The sequence below is a fragment of the Pelmatolapia mariae genome, linkage group LG18 (assembly GCF_036321145.2).
Source record: "Pelmatolapia mariae isolate MD_Pm_ZW linkage group LG18, Pm_UMD_F_2, whole genome shotgun sequence".
Taxonomy (NCBI): Eukaryota; Metazoa; Chordata; class Actinopteri; order Cichliformes; family Cichlidae; genus Pelmatolapia; species Pelmatolapia mariae.
The window spans coordinates 17,041,471-17,062,381 of NC_086243.1; the positions used below are offsets into that span (position 1 = coordinate 17,041,471).

The following is a 20,911-nucleotide window of genomic DNA, read 5'->3' on the forward strand; positions in this document are numbered from 1 at the left end:
TCCTTTGTGTTTCTGTTTTCTCATTCGTGTGTCTGAGCTAGTTTTATGGTCTGAAGTCCAGTTTGAATGATGTTTTAATGCCATTTTTAATGTGTGTCATCAGGGCTTGTGGGGATCAGGGAAGGATCAGTGTAGCAAAGAATTGATTCGCTCCTCCTTCTTCGTTAACCGCAAACGCAAGAAGCCCAAGGAAAAAGTTCAGCCTAGCAGTTCAGATGATGACCTGGACCCTGTGTTTACAAAGAAGGAGCTACCAAAGGAGAGCCAACAGCAGCCTCTGTGGTCCTCGCACAGTCGGACCGAAGAGGAGGAGGAAGAGGAGGAGGAGGAGCAGCAGACAGATGAAACCAGCGAGAAGGAGAAGGAAAAGAACAGTTCTGAGGAGCAGCTGGACAAAACCAACAGGAAAGAATATCTTTCTAACAGCTCAATGTCACAGCCCTCTCCCTCCCTGCCTCCAAAACGTATTTCCTCCAACCTTCAGACTGGATCCCCCTACCCCTCTCCTACACATTCCCCAGACCTCAGCTACCGCATGCCGATGGTTCACCAGTCCTCTCTAACGGACCCGCCATCAAACTATGATGACACGGTGTCTGACCTCGGAACAATGAACAGCACCAGCTCTCAAGCATCAGTGCCCAGAATGAGGCGTGGCAAGACGGTGGGTGCCCTGGGAGCAGAGATGTGTCCCAGCGGGCTGGGAGCGGAGGTTTGCTCCATTACCTCAGACTACTCCACCACATCCTCCATGACTTTCCTGACTGGAGCTGAGCTCAGCACCCTCAGTCCCGAAGTGCAGTCTGTGTCTGAGAGCAGGGGCGGAGAAGATGCTGATGATGAGAGAAGCGAGCTCATCAGTGAAGGAAGGGCAATGGAGACGGACAGCGAGAGCGACCTGTCAGTGTTCACTGTGGGTAAAGCCGACCAGCGAGAACCACAGGAAGCCCTTCGACCCCTCCCCTCACACAGACTCATCGAATGCGACACACTCTCAAGAAAGAAAGCTGCCCAACAGAAAACCAACAGCGAGTCGTCTCTGGACGGCGCTCGTAGCGATAAAGATTCCACTGGACCGTCACGCTCTTCGGGGTCAGTTAAGGGTCGTTCCACCGCAAGCCTCAGCACTGCGTCCCGGAGTGAGCTGGACAAAGGAGAGCCCACGTGGAAGTTGAAGATCACAGACAGACTGAAGGTACGTATGCGAATGTCTGTGGATGACATGTTCGGTGTGGGCAGCCAGAGGATTCAGTCCTCAGAGGGCCGCAGTAAGAAGAAGAACATCAGACGCAGACACACGATGGGCGGGCAGAGAGACTTTGCCGAGCTGTCAGTTTTGGGAGACTGGCCGCAGCAGGTTCACATCGGCTCGCGGTCGGAGCTCTCAGCTGTGGACCGGCTGAAACCTAAGTGCAGCTCTCAGGACTTCTCAATCGGGGACTGGATCGCCCGTGAGCGCCACCGATCCAGCAATCCCGAGGTCAGTCTGGACTTCTCTGAACAGCAGAACCCCAGAGCCTCGTCCTCTTCTGAAACCCCACATCATCCTGCTGAGGCGCTGAACGGGGACTTCCCCCAGAGCAAAAATCTGAGCCTCTCGGCCACCGCTCACCCACATAAACTCACCAGTTCCCAGGTGGTCCATTCGCGCTTCTATCAGTACCTGTGAGAGCTATGTGTGCGTGTGGCTGTGTGTGTTTTTGGTCTGTCAGGTGTGTTTCTGTATATGGGAGTCTGTCAGTGTAGTGTCTATTGTGTGACCAATGTCTAGTGAATGAGCATGTTGTACAAAAATGTCTGGCGTGTGTCTAAGTGGTGTGTGTATGCTTGTGAAATGCTTGTGAAAAGAGAATTACTGCACACAGGAATTGTTGAGCTTGCTCATGTTTAAGGCATGGAACAAAATGTTATCTTTTTTTTCCATTTTGTTTTTGTTTGTTTTTTCTTTTTTATATTAAAAATGACTTTGGGATGGCCCAAGAGGAGGATTTCAACCCTCCTTGTACAAGTCCCAGATGTGCTAAAGATCGAAAGGACCTGTTGCCCGTGAAACAACGAGTCTGAAGTACGTTCAAGGAAGTGTGAACACTCAATTTAAGATTGTTTAAAGGTTTAGCTAAGTGGCTTTAAGGATGAACTGACTTAGGATGAATAGGAAGTAGTGGAAAAGTGCAGATTTTTAGTATTGCAGAGTAACTATTTTTGCGTAAAAACAAGTTACAATGTTCAAAGTCAGTGAGTCTGTCGGTAACCAAATGAAGAATGTTCAGACATGCTTGCTGTAATACTGACTAAAAGCTTTAGATGCTTGTGTTTCATTCTAAAGTGTACATATCCCTATTTTTCTGTGTACTTGAATTGTGTTTTTTGGTACTGTCTGTGTGTGTGTGCGTGCGTGTGTGTGTGTGCGTGTGTGTGTGTGTGTGTGTGTGTGTGTGTGTGTGTGTGTGTGTGTGTATGACTGCCTACAAGCTGTCTGCTGTCAAAGGGGCCTTTCCAAAGGTACAAAGGTGACAAGGAGACACTGGTCTTATGCAAATGGAAAATATAGTTCATACTCATCCTTGCTGTGTGGTTTAAAGAGCAGTGAACAACAGCCCTCTGATGCAAGCTATGTTTTAGTGTTCGGAGTTCACACGTCTGTCAGCGACTGCAACGAAGAGAGAGTTGGGCAAAGAAGAAACTGGGTAATCAAACCAGAAAAATCAAGTTTTCTTCACTAAAGAAAGTGCCTCACAATGAAATGTTAAGGGTGCCATATTGTCTTTGTTGAGATACACGAAGATGTTACTGTGAATGACATTTTTACTGTTGACTCTCAGTCATTCTACAGGTTAAGAAAATGCCGAGCTTCCATTCCTTAGGCATTCCACTCTGGTCTTAATGTTTTATACATACTTTATCCTGTTTTTTCATTTGTTGTTTGTTTTTTTTGTTTTTTTAATTTTAACAGAACTTGAATTTTAAATATTCATTGTAAAATAAGTAACTTAAATGTACATATAAATGCCATGTTTTAGCTGCTTTATTTTTCATTTCCATCAGATTGCAAGTTTAAGTACAGTATTGAGAAATGACAACAATGGCGATGATGAGGATGATTATCTCGAGGCCTGTGTGGGTGTTGTGGGCAGTTTGGTACTTCTCTGTGATGAGAGGTTCCCTGCAGGAGGAGGGCACTTCATTGAGCTGGATTGTTTGTATCAGTGCAGTGTTCCTCTTGATTGTAAGGGGGTGTGCACAGACTCCTGAAACACTGGAAATAAAATTTTGTCAATGGCAAATATCGATTTTCGCTTTCTTACCCCCCTCTTCACCACTTCGTATGATGGAAGCGAGATTGGTTCAAAGCACTGAAATCTTTTAAAATGGGGGAAATGCAACTTAAATAGTTGTGAATATGTTTAAGCTCTCAAATCATTTTAAGTATGAATGAATATTAATGATTAAATTTAATCCTAATCATGTAGTGTTAAAACATTTCTCTGAAATGTGCCTTTTAATTGGGCCACTCACTACAAACTCACCATGTTTTCCTTCTGCTGCTGTTTAGCTGTCTGCATTGTTTTAGTGCAAGTTATCCAGTTTTGCAGATATTGGCTGTAGAAATGTCCGCCTTCTCTGGAATGTAATGGATGTAAAGGGCACATGCTCTGCTGTGCACAGAGCTTCCAAAAATAATGAACAATGTTTAAGCAGGAACTGTGTTCATTTTACTGCATTTATCAGGCAGATCAGTGCATGAAGAAGCTCTCATTTTTAGTAGTTTGTAGGGAAAATGTTTCCTACAAAAAGAATTGGTACCCCCCTTTTTTAAAAAAACAAAACAGACATTGCATATTTTTCTTATTCTTTTTTTGCATTAGTTCCATTATATCTCTGAAAGTCGAACACTCCTACCACATCAACCAGATTAAATGTACATTTAGCAGTGAGGCTGTACCCAGAATTCATTTCAACAAGTAAAATCATTGATGGCTGAATTCCCCTCAATGTGCATTCTGCTTCACTGTAAACCTGTACCAACGCATTCAGTTGTCAAACTTAAATACACAGCTTTTTTTTAAAGATGGTGATTTAGCATGGAGCCTGGTAGGTATTTGTTTGCTTATACAGCTATTTCCTTCAATTGCACGTGTATTGCTTATACTACATACAAGCACACTAACCCAAGTAAAATACACTTACTGGCCACTTCAATAAGTATGTGTTCAACTGTTTAATCCAAATATTAAACAATCACATGGCACAACTCAGTGCTTTAGGCATGTGGACAGGAATAGAAAACGGGAACTCAAAGATGTGCAGAAGAGCATCTCTGCATGCACAACATGTCCAACCTTGAAGCAGATTGGGTCCAGCAGCAGAAGACCACACTGGTTACCACTCTTATGAGCAAAAAACTGATGCTGTCATGTCAGTGTGGATCAAAAGGGGCAACAGGTAGTAATGTAGTGGCCAGTAAGTTTATTTATTTAGTACCCAACCTGGTTGTCAACGTGTGCCTTTGCGCTTGTGGTTGTCAAGGTAAGGTCATGAATTAAGCCAAAGAAAAGATACGTTTCAAAATGCTTTATATACAAGTTGCACATACAACATAAAGACTCAAGATGTTTTATACACTTTGTACATCAGCTGACTAGAAACCACTGACAACAGAAGTGATATGAGGAGAGAGAACACACAAAGTCGTCAAAGTAAACCACAAAATAATAATAACAATAATAAAAATCAGTATAGTTAACTTACCACTACGCCAGTTTGGATGGCAAATATCAAGAAACTGCAAACTAAATATTGTTGGTTTTGTGTTAGTGTAACACCTTCTCCCCAGCAGTCGTACGGTTATCTTCTATTCAGCTCTTCCTAAGTTTTAAATGTGCCAAACCTTTGCTCATAAATAACATTGCCCCTTGATTCACACAACGCCTTTTCCGTATTTACTCATTTTCAGTGTCATGTGGGCTCCTAACATGAACACGTCACCCACAGTAAGGCACAGTGACTAAAAGAAAAGAGAAAAGGGTTCATTCGGAAATATGAAGAAGAAAATTTCACACCATTTTTGTACAGATACGTTTTTTGGAGTACAACACAAGTTAAACATTGTGCCTTTGTTTCGTAAAGCAACTAAAGACTGACGCAGCCAGACAGCCACTCCGACACGGTACAACTGTAAGACACTGAACAGAGAAATTCTGAGAAACAAGTACCAATAATCATACTCATGAACACAATAATCAGTAAGTTAGTTGGCAAGGTTATGAGAAACTGGCAGCCTTTTAAAAGTTAAATCTCAACATGATGAGCTTATCGTCGCAGGTGGGATATTTGGTGCCGCGAAGCACTGGATTAATGTGTCTGTTTTGTAATGGAGACGCAATGCCGAATGGATGTTTTGTTGATCCTCTATTAGTCCACCAGAGGGAGCACTAGTCCGTTAATCAGAGAGAGACATGACTGTTCGCGTCTGAGATTTATTCAGCCTCTATCTGACTGGTTTCCCTGTCGGCAGCCAGCACGAGATGAGGAGAAGGGATGTAGGCAGAGGCCCTTTTTGCACATGCAGGTGCTGCACTTCATTGGAGCTAAAATCAGATTTGACAGCAGGTGGTGCGGATTTACTGGGATGGAACGAAAAATCTGTTGCATATTGTGCTGTAGTATCTGGCCGGGGCTGCTCAGAGGATCAAAGTTTAACTGTTGTCCTCGTTCTCTTCCTGCTGGTCGTCTGTCAGAATCTCTGGTAGCCGGAAACACTCCTCGAAGAAGTTGACCAAGGACTGGCTCAGGTGCTGCTGTGTCCCCTCACCGTGTAGGAAGTGTCCCTCATCTGGATAGATCTGCAGATAAAGATGGAGAAATTGACAGAGACATGGTAGTGAGGCTGATTTGGTGTCGTTCACTCAAAATCATATTATTATTACTTTTTTAAATAATATTTTTTTCATTGGATAGTGAAAATGTGAAGATAGACAGGAGTGTGGGGGCATTATAGCATTTCTGAGAAAAAAAATACTAAAGCATAGCACTGAAAGAAGTGTAAAAAAAGTGACAAATGCACATAAAAGTGGATGAAAAGAAGTTTTTCTTGGACATTTCAATCATTTTCAATGCAGTCTTTGTACCTGATCATTTTCAGAGTAATGTTGTTTAGTTTGATAAGTCACTTAACGCTGAACCATGAATCATTCAAGCATAAAAAAGACACCGAAGTCAAGGGATGAACCCGTGTTTACAGATAGTCAACAGCTTAACAAAGAATAAAATGGTAACTTTATGCACTTTGTTAGTAGCAGCCTGTCACAAAATTCCATAATTTGTTTGCATTTCTTTATTAGAATCTATGAAAAATATCAAAGACAACACAGTTTGACTGTCAGAGCTGTTAGATAAATACTTGGCATATCTTAGTGTTGTGTGGAGGACAAAAGAAGACGTGGTAGGCTTTAAAAAACAAACAAAAAAAGAGGTCTACAGCAGACAAACAGTATCTGAAAGTCATGTTCTAAGAAATACATGGGAAAAAAATCCAGCAAAGACCCGGCATAGGACCTGAGCGACACATCTGACCCTTCAGCTGATCCATCTACTGTTGTATTGGTTCTCCAAAGTCTCATCCAGAAATGGTCTCAGTGAAACGGTGGCTTGTCAAGAAGCTATTACTAGAAATTACAGGAGGATTTTATTTTTTATTTTATCCTTATACACTGTATTTATTAAAAAGCCTTTCTGGCATGTATACAGGCAAAAACAACAACAACACTAATTATGATATTGTGGGGAAAAAAACAGCAAAACTGCAATATCAGACTGTGCACTGGAACACTGTGCATAAACATAAACTGCATGTAAATAACTGAACAGTTCTTCAATCTGCAAAACTAAGAAAAAGTTATTTGTCAAGCTAAAATGGGAAAAATTAGAAAGAATAATACACAAATTAATCTGAAATGAAAATAACTGTTAGTTACTTCTCTCAAGAGATTTTGAGAGCATTCTTCACTCAACATCAGCCCATTTACAGACACACACACTTTTATTCACACCAGTGATTTCAGACACCGTGGCTCACCTGCAGAGTGTAGTTGGCCTTTTCGCTGATTAAATGGTTGATGAATTTGGCTGTGTGCTGGAAGTGAACTTTTTCTGTGGTGGTGAAGATGATATTGCAGTTAGACTCTGAGCACGCACATATTTACTGTGGTATTTAGAAAAAAGAAAGCACTGGGTCCTACCATCAGCAGTCGGGTGAATTATTAAGTACTGTTTCTCCAGCAGCTGACCCGCTCTGTGTGCTAAATTTGCCATCTGGAGGAAAGAGACAGAGGGAAATCCACCATGTCATTAACACGTTCTTTTATAAAGACCCCCCAACTCATTCTGTGAGCTAAGCATTCTGAAGCAGAGGAGAGAAAAGGGTGGATACTTTACTGTGTAAACTCGGGAGTCTGTCTTGGCGCCGAGGTATCGCTCCGAAAATGCAGATGCTGCATTTTGCAATAAAGAAAACCAGGGTTAGAAAGATTGGATGCCTTTTAGATCTAAGACTCACTTAGCAGAAGATTTACTGTAAAGTTTTACCATAAAGCTCGAAATCTGTGATGGGGGAAACTGCTGTTCCACATTTAAGTTGGGTAAATTCTTCTGAGCTCAAAAGCAAAGTTGCTAAATAACCACCATAGGCCTGGAAAAGAGGGAGACACAGATACAGTATGTGAAAATAATTTCATAGCGGGCTGTATTTTTATAAAGGCACAGAGGTGAGTAAAGGTTTAACAGTGCATCTGACTGTTATGTCTTCTTACCTTTCCATAAACTCCCATTCGATTCTTATCGATGTAGGACTGTTCGGATATCAGCCTGAAAATGAAAAAAACAACAAACCCCCCCCCCCAACAATAATGAAAGTGACAAAAGCCAAATGACCAAATAGTTTCTAAGCTGCGCTCATTTTTCTGAGTCTGACCTGAGTGCCTCCAGCTGGTCCCTCTCCTCCAGTTTCCCCAGTTTCCTGCGGACCTTGTGGAGGAGGTTGGTGCCCTGAAATCCGCTGCCGTGGCCGTCAAAGCGGACGACAATTGTGCTGAAGCTGCTGACCAGGACGGTGGCCCAGTCCACCTGGAACTGCTCCGTCACCATCTGCCCCCCGGGGGTCCCATCCCTGTGGGAGAAGCACACAGCGTGATGGAAAACAATAAGGTCAACTAATATCTCAGAGCCTGGTGTAGTAGTAGTATTATTATTGGTTGGCACAAAAATGAGAAAATTAATTCAGAAAAGGGAACTTTGAATAATCAGATCTTTTACAAAACACTTACAAAGAGAATAAAAGGGACACTGTTGAATTTAACAAGTCCAATACAACACCATAACCCCTTAAATATGACCACAAATATTTAAATATTGCAGTTTTTAGACATGTGGAATATAGTGCACAACATTCATGTTATTTTATTCTGGAGCAATAACATTTGATTTAGTGATAGAAAATCAATAGGGATTATTTCAGCCTTAGGTAAACTGTTTCCCACTCCAGCTGCTTCTCTTCACCATTAAATGTCAGTAGATTGCAGTCAACTGTATTCTGTTATTGTACCTCTCCCAATTCAAGTGTATATAATCCTAGCTACCATGGCCAGAGTAGGACAAACAACAATGGCTGCTGTTCATTTGTAGTGAGTGTAGGCTGTAGGTCCACTGTAACTTCTGTTGATACTGAGGTGAGTTGTTGAGGATATCCTTAACTTTTCTTAGTAAGTGCTGCTGTTCTTGCTGCTGTTAGCCAGTGTTAGCTGCTGTTAGCCAGTGTTAGTGAAATTTTCTTTGAAGGTTATCTAACATTGTTGGACCGAGACACTTAAAAAATTAAACTCTCATATGATTTGAGAATTTAATCAAACTGGTTATCACAGATAAAGTTTTTAGGACAGTCGAGTCTAACATTAGCTGGTGTAATGTTAGCTTATAAGCAGCTGCTGTTATTGCTCAGCCGTTGTAAGCTGTAATTGTCAGACATGAGAGAGAGATGATGAAAATATACAGGTAAAGCAATTAATACATAGTTATACATAGTTAGTTACAGTAAGGAACTAATTTGTAATCTTTAAATTAAATGTCACTTATAAAGTGTACTACATATGAGGCTAGTCCTTAGCTGCATACATAAAATGCGATTAGATGGAACGTATATGTCCATCCTGTCAACTGGATGTCCACTGGATTCAAGATGACGGGCAACATGGCGACATCCACAAACCCACTGCTATGTATTTTAATGTACTGCTAAGCTTAGTTTTCTTGCTTCTTACACACTACTCATTGCATAGTTATGAGTTAAATATTCTTTTTAAAATGACTTACTGTACCTTTAAGGAATAAAGACTCCTGTTAAAAACTGATGGCAAGAGTTTGAAAAGGTAAATATTTATCAGCTTGAAATGCAAACACACACACACACACACACAAACAAAAGAACAACTTGCAAAGTCGGGGATACTTTTGATATATCCAAAACGTCTTGTTACTGACATGAAGGCTGAAAAATGGTGGAATGGTGGTACAAAGAAACTTTTGAGATGAGGTGAAAAAAAATGACCTAGCTTATGTAGAAAAGTTATTTATTATCCTATAACAAGTCAGACATTTGAAATAGTTATCAGTGTTTTGTTCATTCATGTTGTTTCCAGAGTCTGATTTAAAAGCTTACGGCTAGACTGAAGCCTGAAGAATCACTTCCAAACTAGGGAAATGGGATCGTTTGGGCAGAATTTAAATGAATACTGGCCTCGTAAAACAAAACAGTGGCCGGCCTAGGATCCGGTGTTTTGGGGTTTAATACAGTACTAAAGGTGCAGTACTAAATTGATGCACTAAAGTTCTCCTTTGAACATTAAGTAAAGTCAGTTTTAACTGCAGAACTTATGCTCACCAGACACTTCATTAGGTACTAGTACTGGGTTGGTCTCGATATCTGTCACGGCAGAAATCGAGACCTAGTTTCCTGATGCCTGATGTCAACAAGGCATTTTGATCCAGTGAACTGCCACTCACTGGGTATTTTCTCTTTTTCTAACCATCCTGACCACACATAATATTTATACTCACACTAGCAGCAGTAATGGATAGGTAGCTGTTTCTACAAATCCAGCTGGCTTCAGAATCTGCATCGTCAGAGCTAGAACAGAAAAGACAGGACCAATGGGAATCTTATAACACAGACTTCCTATTTCTTATCTAATTATGGTGCACAGTTGTGGTCAAGACTTTACAACCACTCATCATCACTTCTTTGAACTGCTCTTTCTCGAGGGATAATTAATTGTATATCATACATCTTTAATGACTTTAGAAAACAAGAATTAGGCACACTTACTGTAGCCTTCTATGTCAATGGTTTTGTACTCCACTCTGGGCATCTGCATGTTGTTGTATGTGTTGTTTAGTCTTTTATTTGTCTCCACGTCAAACACCTCTGCAGTTCAAGAGAAAAACCTGTTACAAATTCTCAAGTCCAAATGTATTTATCATTAAACATATTTGTAGACGTGTTGTAGACGATGCAGGCATACACTTACTCTCTTTGTCCTCAGTTCTATAGACAGCCACACTCGGTATATCTGGTCCTACAAAGAACAATGCAGGGAAAAATGATCAGCTAACGGAAATGTAATAATAGAAGTTATTGGATAAGCATGATAAAATATCACATAACAAGATGCTGATAAAAGGCTCAAATGCCTCCAGGAAGGCAATAATAAAGCCACTGAAACCCAACCCTCTGTAGCAGAATAATCTTAAAACAGCACTCTCAGCCAGCTCTGCAGTTAATAATCTACTTCCGTCCCATGAGGAAGTATCTTATTATTTCACAATGGAGCTACTCTCCAAAGATCCAATTAATGAAGAAAGCCACTGGCACTTTTCCTCTCCGATGTGATCCCCTTAAACAAATCAGCTTCCATAGAAACCTCGATGATGTTGCCCAGTGTTGAAGCCAAAAAATGTCATTGTATTTTTCTGCCGGAGTGTCTCTAAGGAACACAAGAGACTTCTACTACTAAACAACAGCTAATCACTGAGCTTTCGTTGCATAATAAACGCTACAAACGCCGAAAGCCACACAGCCTCTGTTAGTACTCACGTGACTGTTTTCAGGCAGTCAGACGAGCTGTTTATTCTTACTGCTAATCAGGAGGATCCTGCAGTGGTTTGAGGTTATCTGCTAACGTCCAGTTCGATATAAGCTCTCTACCTGACATGGAGCACTAATTCAATTACACTTTCTACTGAACACGCTCTCTGAGTCTCCCAGGAGGCCTTCACTGTCAGGAGTGCTGTTATGTAAAACCCTTCAGTCCAAGATTTCTCAAGTGATTCAAGGTAAAGGACGCTCACCTTTACAGTTGAGCAAGAAGTACTGCATGTCGTGGCTGAATGAAACATCCATATAGCCGCACTTGAACTCACAGGACAAGCAACAGCGGTTGAATGGAGCGATCGTGTCAGCACTGCAGGATGGCACAGAGTAAATAATGTACACTTAAAGCAGCACTTAAAAAAAATCACCAAGATGACTTTAACTAAAGCGCTACCTGTACAAGTGCCGCCGTTTGGGGTCATCCTCCGTGCTCAGGAAGTAACTGTGAATCATCCGAACACTGCTGTCAGATAACAAGAGAGCCAGGACTGCATTTAAAATTGTGAAAGCATCTTAAGGTCTTACATGAGGTTTCTTTCATAATTGTAGGCCAAGATCCTGGTCACATCCCAGTCTCCAGAAGTTAGGGACTGAAGTATGTCTGTGCTAGTGTTGGGCTAAAGGGAAGTAACACAAATTAGACACTCACGCAACAGGACAAAGGAAAAATATTACAAGCAAAGGTTTAACATTACATACCAGAGATGTGGACATAGAGATGTGGAAAAACTTTCCTCTGCCACCCTGAGGGATCGCCCTGGTGAAGAAGAACTTGTGTCCATCTTTGGAAAAGAGCGGCGGCTCGTTCTGAAGAGAGGAGAGAAGTTACAAAAACGTGCCTGCAGGGCTTTTTATATCTTTGTCTGTTTACTTGTTCATGCACACACGGAATAAAAAAAGAGTCTGTTTTTTAGCCAACTAGACTTCTCCATCTTTCATCACATACCTGTCGGTGCAACCAACTCTCACTCTCATCCTCATGTTTCTGAAAAGAATAAGAGGATCTGAGCTGAAAGCTTAATTCAGCAAATAGGAGGGAAATGAAAAGATACATCTCAAAAGGTTTTACATTTACAGCTATGTAAAAAAGAAAGCTTTCACGGGATTGCACAGTCCTGTGAAAGCTTTCTTTGTGCCGATATGTCGTGTTTGGTTTTCGTCAAACATTATGGCCACTTTGGTCTTGACTGTGCAGAGGACATTATCCCAGAGGTTTTGTAGTTTGTTAAGATACAACTTTGCAAGCCTAGCTGTGCAGCCGTATTCTTTTTAGAGAGAAGAGATTTTCTTCTGGCAACCTTCCAGAAAAGTTATACTTGTTCATCTTTTTCTAATTGTACCATTTTGAAATTTAACATTTAACATAGCTCTTGGATTTTTTGACATTTCTCTGTGACCTTGGGATGCATTTGCAGGGACATCCTCACTAGAGAAGACTGGTGACTATCTTGAATGTTTTCCATTTGTGAATAATCTTTCCTACTCTAGAATGATGGACTTTAAATGGTTTGCAAATGGTCTCATAGCTCTTCCCAGATTGATGAGCAGCAAGAACTACTTCTCTAAAATCACTGCTGATGTTGTTCCTCCTTGGCACTCTGTTAATACACAACTGAACGCTTCAGACCAGCAAACTGCCAAAACCTCTGCTTTTATAGAGGAGCTGATGATCAATTAATCATCTGTATTTGAGCGGTGGCACTTGGCTGCTCGTTTCCATCTTAATTCCTAAGGAAGCAATAAGGGTGTACTTAATTTGTGTAAAAGAAAGCTTTCAGAAGACTGTGCAGTCTTGTGAACAATTTCTTTTTCACGTCACTGTATATTCTTGCCAAAAAATTAGACAAACAAACCCAGTCTCTCTCTACTTGATGCTGTTGGCTATATATAACTATGGCATATATGACAGTGCCAGACAAGACTCTCAATACCAATCTCATACATGCAAGTGTGGCCAAAAAAACAAAACAAAACACCTGACAGATCACAGCTGGGATTCAAACTGATGAGCTAAAGCAGGAACAATGTGACTTTGTGATGTGTGATATGAAAGTCATGGTTTGTGCACATCATCTGTAGTCTAGAAGAAGCTTCTCTTTCAGTTTTATGTAATAGATTGGACAGGAATAATTAAAACAGTGATACACAACTTAAAGAAACCAGCATCTTTGCATAAATATCAGCCAAATGCTGGAAACTGTTGTCTCCATCCACAGTGTTTCTGAAGATCACTAACTCTATAACTATCAGTCTACATCAGGTGTATCAGACATAAGGCCCGGGGAGCAAGACTACAGTCTAGCCAGGTGGAAGCTTCTGGATAATGTTTTTTGGACTTTAAACAGTATTCTCACAGTATTTTCTTACTGAAGACTGCCACCATTGGCATTCAAGCTACATCAAAGTAATTAGATAAGCAATAACCGAAAACTTCCTTTTTTCAGTATGGGAAATAATGTGGATTACTATCAATGAGCTACCAGAACTTTTTCTGTAATTTTCTGTAAAAAACTGAGACATATTGTTGAAATTGCACTTCTTTTTATTCTATTAAATGGTATTAAATGTACAGTTAAACGTCTTCAGACTGACAAAAAGGGGATTTTCACTTAAGATTAAAATGGGTTGTATGAGGCCCACCATATGAAATGTTTGACATGCCTGCTCTCTATATCGCTTATTGTGTAAAGTGAAAAAAAAGACTTTTATGGGGATTTAAATAAGCGACTGTTTCACAAGAACACAAGCTCCTCGTCTCACGCTACTGTGAAGGATATTCACCACGATGAATGCTTGTTAAAAAAACAGCTGGACAATGTGTTATACATAGCAACCTTACTCTTGTAGGACTAATGGTGCCCTTGTCAGGACCTATTTTTCTCTAATGAGTATCTGCAGCAGCAGTTTGATGTTTGATTCAAAATAAACTACAGTGTTTGTGTTTATCGACATGAAAAACATGTAAGCCAGGTTCATTTCCAGTCTTCTCCCAGGAAAACACTGAATGTCACAAGTGTAATACTTTAACACAACGGGGAAAGAGTGGCAGCTAATTTCACACTTTGTTTCACCTTAATGCAGACTCCAGTGGTCGCCTCACACAGTGTCAGGATGGAGTTGTTCTGGGCTCTGTTCAGCCAGTTGACAGCCAGTTTGGTGTTGGTTGCCCATTTCACCATGGTGATGTAATATTCCCTCCTGGAAAAGCAGAAGGTGAGAACACATGACACCTCTGACAAGCAGCACTGTCTCCTTTAAGAAAATATATCTCGGTGCTTGTTACTTTATACACAGCGAGGCACCTTCAGATTCAGTCACTCACCCTATCCGGGGGTCATCAGGTTTCTTCATCGCTACCGTGTGCAGAGGACCGTGGAGGCTCACCACTGACAGGTGCACTACAGGGTTTTCTTCTCCAGCCTGCCAGGAAATTAGATACCGAAGGTCAGAAGTTTCAATAACTGATCTTTTTGTCCTCTTGAGGGAAGTTCACTGACGTCTCTCATAATTTTGATGCGACAAGCTTGTTAGTCATAGGCTTCTTATTTGCACACTGAATAGTCTCGGTTTGTGCCTTTCAGTCTTGTTTCAGCACGTTTAGGTCACACAGTTTATTATCAGTTTCTTTAAAACAACGGCTAATTTTAATCACAAGCTCTTTTTGGATAACGGGGCTTAAATGAAACATTACATGAATGTTCTCCCTGAACTGCATATTAAGCATCGTAATTAACTTCTTCCTCTAAATCTGTCATGGACACAGGCTTGAACCATTGACTCCTTCTCAAAGGACCAAAATATTTTGTACATAGTTTATTAATCTTTTGGACAGATCACTGATGAGCAGAGAGAAATGAGTCTGAATAGACCTGCTAGTTCTACTGTAGATGCCTCGCCCACTTACACCAGGCTCTGAGCTTTATCGTTACTCACTCATTACATTTTCATTGTAAAAACTATGATTTCGTTAAGCTGTAAGATTTGCTGGTCGAGACTTGCCTTTGGGTAATGATAGTCAAGACTCGCGGGATATGGCGCTCCAGTAAAAAACGGCACTTCCATTTTTGGCACCAGCGTGTCATTGATGGTCATGTAGGCCAAACGCAGTCCATCTGGAGACCACCAGTGAGCTATGTGGGTCTGCAGGATCTCCTCTGTAAAACAAATCAACAATATATTATTAATATACATTTCTAAACATGTGGCAAAATACTGTAGTTCAGTCTATTACTGGCGTATTCTCCTTGAAACTGGTTAATATGCCCAATTATCCGGGCAGTGGGGTGAACATCTTTTCTTAACAAGAAAAACATGATTATTAGAAAAGGGCTCCATACTCGCTCTGCTTGTATTTCAGTCCAAGAGTTTCCTTTTACCTGTGGGTGGCATTTAACCCAGCAGGGGGCAGAAGAACTCTGTGAAAAGCATGTTCCAACACAGACTGATCAGTCCAGCCTTGATGAGGACATTTTGATTTTGTTTTCCAACTAGCCAATCTTGTTTTTTTGCTGTCACAGCTGGCAAAGGAAGCCATTCACACAGAATTTGATTGAATTTTCACTCTATGGCAGAGGGTAATTTGTTGCAGTGCAGCTTGATTTTTCGAGGTCAGTGCCCGAATAAAACCAGCAGAGACTCTAAAAAAGCACAATTCAATTAATCTATTGTTTTATGAAGGCCAAAGCACTAAAAAGACCTCTGTTATGAAGCTCTGCATAGATGCTATAGTTTGTTCCCACATAAAGATGGGATAGTTATCCATTTCTCACATATTCTCTGTGAGAAATCAGTGGAGAGGTTGTCTGTGCAGCTGATGTTTCCCTCTCTTTTGGTTGCGGCTGGCTAACCCTCCCGTCACAAAAGAGACGCCACATTTCCAACCAAATTCCACAGATCTGCAGATGTTAATGACATGAGAAAAGACAAACCCACGCGCTGTACTTATACGAGAGCTCATCTATTCCACCTCCCCAAACCCGCAGCTCGACAATTCATTGTGAAAGTCTTTCCAGCATCTCATGACTTCACTATCTTTAATCTCCTGATCAAAGGTAGAGCTCGTGTTGGTTGATGCTCTCTTATGACAAGTGTGGAATTATTCCTACCACTATTGATCAGCATCAAAGGCTGGCACATAATTATTCCTGTCTGAGAACTGTTTAAGCCCACAACACTAAGTCTGAAAATCAAAAGAGAATTGTGATGCTTTAGCAAAAATGTGAATCATTAAATATTCCACTTGATATGATAGTTCATACATAGAAATTGCATGTTTTTGTCAGCATGATGCTGTGTGGAAGGCTTGCACAGCCCCTCATTTCTTTGCATTTTGGCGTGATCACCATTGTTCTTTTGCACAGCCTAAACTCTCTATATTTGTCCATTTATATCTCTCGTTCTACACTTAATTTTATATGATTGCTTTGTCGTCTACTGTATGTACGCTGCTATGACAATACAATTCCCCTTTGGGATTAACATTGTTTCAATAATGTTGAGATCCAGGCCATGAGGAGGCCAATCCATGACTGATAGTGTTCAAATGTGTTTGTTTTTGCTTTTTTTTAATGCAATCAAAGAACTGGGAATATTTTTACTGCTCTGGCTGTGTGTTTAGGGTCATTGTCATGCTGGAAAATTAAGCTGTTGCTATTTGCATGCCTCCCAGATTATGTTGGTGGATCTATAATTTGATGGCACTTTTCTGTGTCCATCATTTAATCAGTTTTGACAAGATGCACAGTAGTGAGTGTCTGCTGGCTGTAGACACTAACTGTTGGGAATCTCTCCTCATGATTTGAACTAAAAATGTAAAATTTGCATGAATGGCTCCATAAGACCTGTTGCTATTGATTTTGTCCAGTTCTTGTGTGATTTGATATACCTTAGTCTTTTCTCCATGTTATCCCCCCTTCGTGACAGCCGACCCGATGAGGCTTCTGATTATACTGATCATCTGTTTTATAGGGTTTTTTTTTTATATACTCCTTCTTTGTTCGTGCACTTTTTAAGGACATGTTGCACACCATGCTGAGATATCCCAAGTTTCCAGCTAACAGCTCTTTGGGAATCACCTTGCTGGTGGGAAAAAATACTACTTTATGGCTGTCAAACTGCTATCTTTGGCATTTTCATAGATGCAACTAAAGACATGGGAAACAATAAATGTGTTTTGCAACAGGCTGCTAGTAACAAGGATATCATTTAAAATTGGTTTGTAGAAATGTTGTCGGTATGTGTAGACACAACACTGGTTCATCCCTTGAGTTAGCTGCTTTTTTATTACTGAATAATTCATTGATCAGTGTTAAGTGATTTAACAAGCAAAAAACATATTCATCTGAAAACAGGAAGGTAAAAGGAGTGGACTGAAAATGAAAACCTTTGAAGAACCTTCAGAAAGGCTGGAGATTTGTCCCTCAAGACCAATTTAAAAAATATGACAAAAAAGTCTGACTCCTTGGAAGTGAAATATAAAGAAATGAGGGAAGGCTCAAGACTTTTGCACAGTACTGTAAGATTTAAAATGTATATACAGTTAAACACCTTAATAGATGTGTAAAATGAGTAGCATTTCCTTGAGCCCTTTTAAGTAAATTCACTGAAAAAACAGCAAAAACATTTTAAAGTTGAATGTACAGCCTTCCAGAAATGAGGCAACCTCACCTTGAACCACATTCATACAACTTCTGCCAAATCCTTCTGACCTGAAGAGCACAGTGTGCACTGTGAACACTCCAAGAAATGCGTGGGAAATATACATAAGCTGCATCGTCTCTGTTTTTGTGAGACAGTGTGTTATCCGCAGATAAATCCTTACAACACAGCAGGAAAACACAGCAGGCAAATCTTGCTTTGGCACTGGTAATGGATTACTTCTTTCATGTCATGTTCTGTGTCTCCAACAAAGAAATAATCCCATTAATGAAAAACCGATTAGAGCCGACCCTGAAGCAGTTCATGCACTGTAACAGAATTTCTCTCGTAATAATTGGCATTTTGCAATTATATTTGCCCTGCATTATTATCCCGGCCCCTCCTCCCCTGCAATAAATCCACAATTAATAGAAATAACAATGCAGAAGTCTAAATAAAATTACCTTAAAACTTCAAAAGATTATTCTCAAACATGACAGTGCATCTGTAAACAAAACCGTAATCAAGAGGTATGTAATTACAATGTCTGTCCCACATATGCTGTAATCGGGAAATGTCTCATATTAAATCGCAAGTATGTTGGCTTTTGAACATCTGCTGAGTGAGATTGCAGCGCTGCAGACATGAATTAATTAAAATTGCCAGAACGCAAACGCAAGCTATGCGAAGACTAAAGGAGGAGGGGCGCTGAGATGTAGCCAGCTGCGTGCTTTCAAATGGAATCACGCACACAAATACACAACACGCCGTAGGGAGAGGCAGGTGTCAAAAGACTGGATTAAAATGGTTTTCAAGTGTAGCCGTCGAAATGCAGTACATATTAAAAAGTTTCTTGAAGCCTCTGACCTAAAGTTTACTTTCATTCTTGTGTTGTTCAGGCGGCAGGCTGCTATTTTCAGTGGGAAAATACACAAAACAACCTCACAAACTAACACCCAGCACCAAACAGCAGGTAGATGAAGTTAGTGACTACCTGGTGAACTTAATGAGTGCATACCCAGATGCGGCAAGCAGCTGTTGGGAGTGAGAAAAGCTCTATAAATCTTCCGTGGGCAACACTACCTGTAGCACCAAACAGAAGACACAGCTGGCAACTGAATTAGCTGGTGAACCCAACAGAGCATGTAGATGCTAAAAAGAAAGATATTTGGATTTCAGATTTAGAGTAAAGAAAAAAAAACCAAAAAACAAGTGAATAATAAACTTGCCTTCACTGGCTGGATAGAAACACAACCTGAAGTAAATGCGCATGTTGTTATTATGACTTCAACGTGTTAACACTGGAGGTGGAAGTATTTATGGCTTATTTCTACTGTGTCCAACTGGCCAAAAAACAACTAAAGAAGATTTAAGAGGAAATCTAGATGCTACAATTCAATTCACTTCAATTTTATTTATACAGCACCAAATCACAACAACAGTTGCCTCAATGTGCTTTATATTGTAAAGTAAAGACCCTGCAATAATACAAAGAAATGGAGGAAACACCGACAATCATACAATTGATTAGAGCAAGTACTTTGGTGACAGTGGTGACAGAAAAACTCCCAACAGGAAGAAAGTACTAGTAGTACTACTGTACTACTAGTACAGTAGTAGACATGCATACCCTACAGTAGTACAGTAGGGTGCAGACTATTAACATGACAATCTTTAAAGCAAAAATGAACATGTTTAAAGGCTGTTGAATGGTCTCTATAGCTACTTGAATTAAGTACATCCATACTACCTCAATGGGAAATATGAGGGTAAGTAGCAGCTAGATGCTGCTAATCAAATGAACTTGATTAAATGATCAGCAGCAACTCTCAACACAATGCCACAATCTTCCCAGCCGTGGAATTTTCAGCAAATTCACCCCAAAGTCACGCTGTACCAAGCTCAGAGAAACTGCAAAAAAACCAAGAGCTAAATCTCAGATTCTAAGGAGCTCAGCTAGCATGTTAAAAGTTAAAGTTTCTGACAGTACAAATAGATAAAGATTGAATGGTTATCTTCGGAAAGGTCAAAGCCTCTTCTCTTTAAAAAGAACATGGCAGCACAGCTTAGGTTTGCAAAAGTGCATCTGAACAAAACCCCCAGATTTCTGGAACAATGTCCTTTTGACAGATGAGACCAAAGTGCAGATGTCTGGCCATAATGCACAGCACTGTGTACTGCAAAAACCAAACACAGCATATCAGCACAAACACCTCATACTAACTGTCAACTGCAGCCACATGGTATCTTGCAGTCACTGAGTTGACCACAAGCCTCTCTGTATAGCAAAATGTTGTCAAATCTGAAGATATCTGTCCAACAGCTGAAGCTTGGCTAGAATTGGGTCATGCAACACAACAAGCACGAGCAGTAAATCTGCAACAAAAGGGCTGATTAAGAAAAAAACCCCAAGGTGCTGCAATGGCCGAATCAAAGTCAAGACCTCAACCTGATTGAAATGCTGTGGCAGGGCTGTAAGAGAGCTGTGCATAAACTAATACCAGCAAACCTCAGCGAACCAACCTAATATTGCACAACATTGCGAGAAAATGATAAATTCACAGAAAACAATTAATTCAACTTATTGGGGCTAAAGCTCTTTCTTCAAGCTATTGAATCATGGGCTGTGCTTACGTTTCAAGACAATTTTACAGAGGGTGATTCATTTTCTTAAACATGTGTAATATTACATGTTTGGCCACTGTGAGTGACAGCTAGGTGGTATTTTGTTTTGTTCACCATTCGGCTCTTTTTAGACACAGAGTTGGATGATTTTTCTAGTAAGTAGGTTTTGTTTTAGGCTTATTTGCTAGCGGGTGACCACATTTTATATCACTAATGGACCTTGCTGAACAAGCTAACTGGGCAACACTTGCATTAGTTAAAACTGTCCTCATGCTACCCTATCAACTGAATATGCCCATGTCTGATTTTTAAAAATCCAAATCGCACTGAAGACAGAATTTCTCAGACGTTTTAAAAATAATCCAGAAATCAGGGGACGACATTACAGTGACTATGTCCATCTTTTCTATTCAGTCTATGCTCTTGGCGCAACAAATCCTCAATGTGAGA

General features: G+C 40.5%; 2 protein-coding genes across 6 annotated transcripts in view; one reads left to right on the plus strand and one right to left on the minus strand.

The window, feature by feature from the left end:
- Positions 1-3,276, plus strand: part of arhgap21b (Rho GTPase activating protein 21b) — a 38,766-nt gene extending 35,490 nt beyond the window's left edge. For both annotated transcript variants that reach the window (XM_063461561.1, XM_063461562.1), the window contains one exon: positions 104-3,276. In XM_063461561.1, coding sequence (XP_063317631.1) covers positions 104-1,669 — 1,566 coding nt within the window. In that variant the 3' untranslated portion in view covers positions 1,670-3,276. The remainder of the gene's footprint in view (positions 1-103) is intronic.
- Positions 3,277-4,577: 1,301 nt separating this feature from the next.
- Positions 4,578-20,911, minus strand: part of LOC134617042 (dipeptidyl aminopeptidase-like protein 6) — a 96,400-nt gene continuing 80,066 nt past the window's right edge. For all 4 annotated transcript variants that reach the window (XM_063462200.1, XM_063462198.1, XM_063462197.1 and 1 more), the window contains 18 exons: positions 15,200-15,354; positions 14,523-14,620; positions 14,272-14,398; positions 12,147-12,185; positions 11,900-12,007; positions 11,726-11,817; positions 11,595-11,642; positions 11,398-11,510; positions 10,578-10,625; positions 10,376-10,474; positions 10,108-10,177; positions 7,970-8,164; positions 7,809-7,863; positions 7,585-7,687; positions 7,435-7,490; positions 7,239-7,311; positions 7,076-7,149; positions 4,578-5,843 (listed from right to left, as the gene is read on the minus strand). In XM_063462200.1, the coding sequence (XP_063318270.1) occupies positions 5,697-5,843; positions 7,076-7,149; positions 7,239-7,311; positions 7,435-7,490; positions 7,585-7,687; positions 7,809-7,863; positions 7,970-8,164; positions 10,108-10,177; positions 10,376-10,474; positions 10,578-10,625; positions 11,398-11,510; positions 11,595-11,642; positions 11,726-11,817; positions 11,900-12,007; positions 12,147-12,185; positions 14,272-14,398; positions 14,523-14,620; positions 15,200-15,354 (1,700 nt within the window). In that variant the 3' untranslated portion in view covers positions 4,578-5,696. The remainder of the gene's footprint in view (positions 5,844-7,075; positions 7,150-7,238; positions 7,312-7,434; positions 7,491-7,584; positions 7,688-7,808; positions 7,864-7,969; positions 8,165-10,107; positions 10,178-10,375; positions 10,475-10,577; positions 10,626-11,397; positions 11,511-11,594; positions 11,643-11,725; positions 11,818-11,899; positions 12,008-12,146; positions 12,186-14,271; positions 14,399-14,522; positions 14,621-15,199; positions 15,355-20,911) is intronic.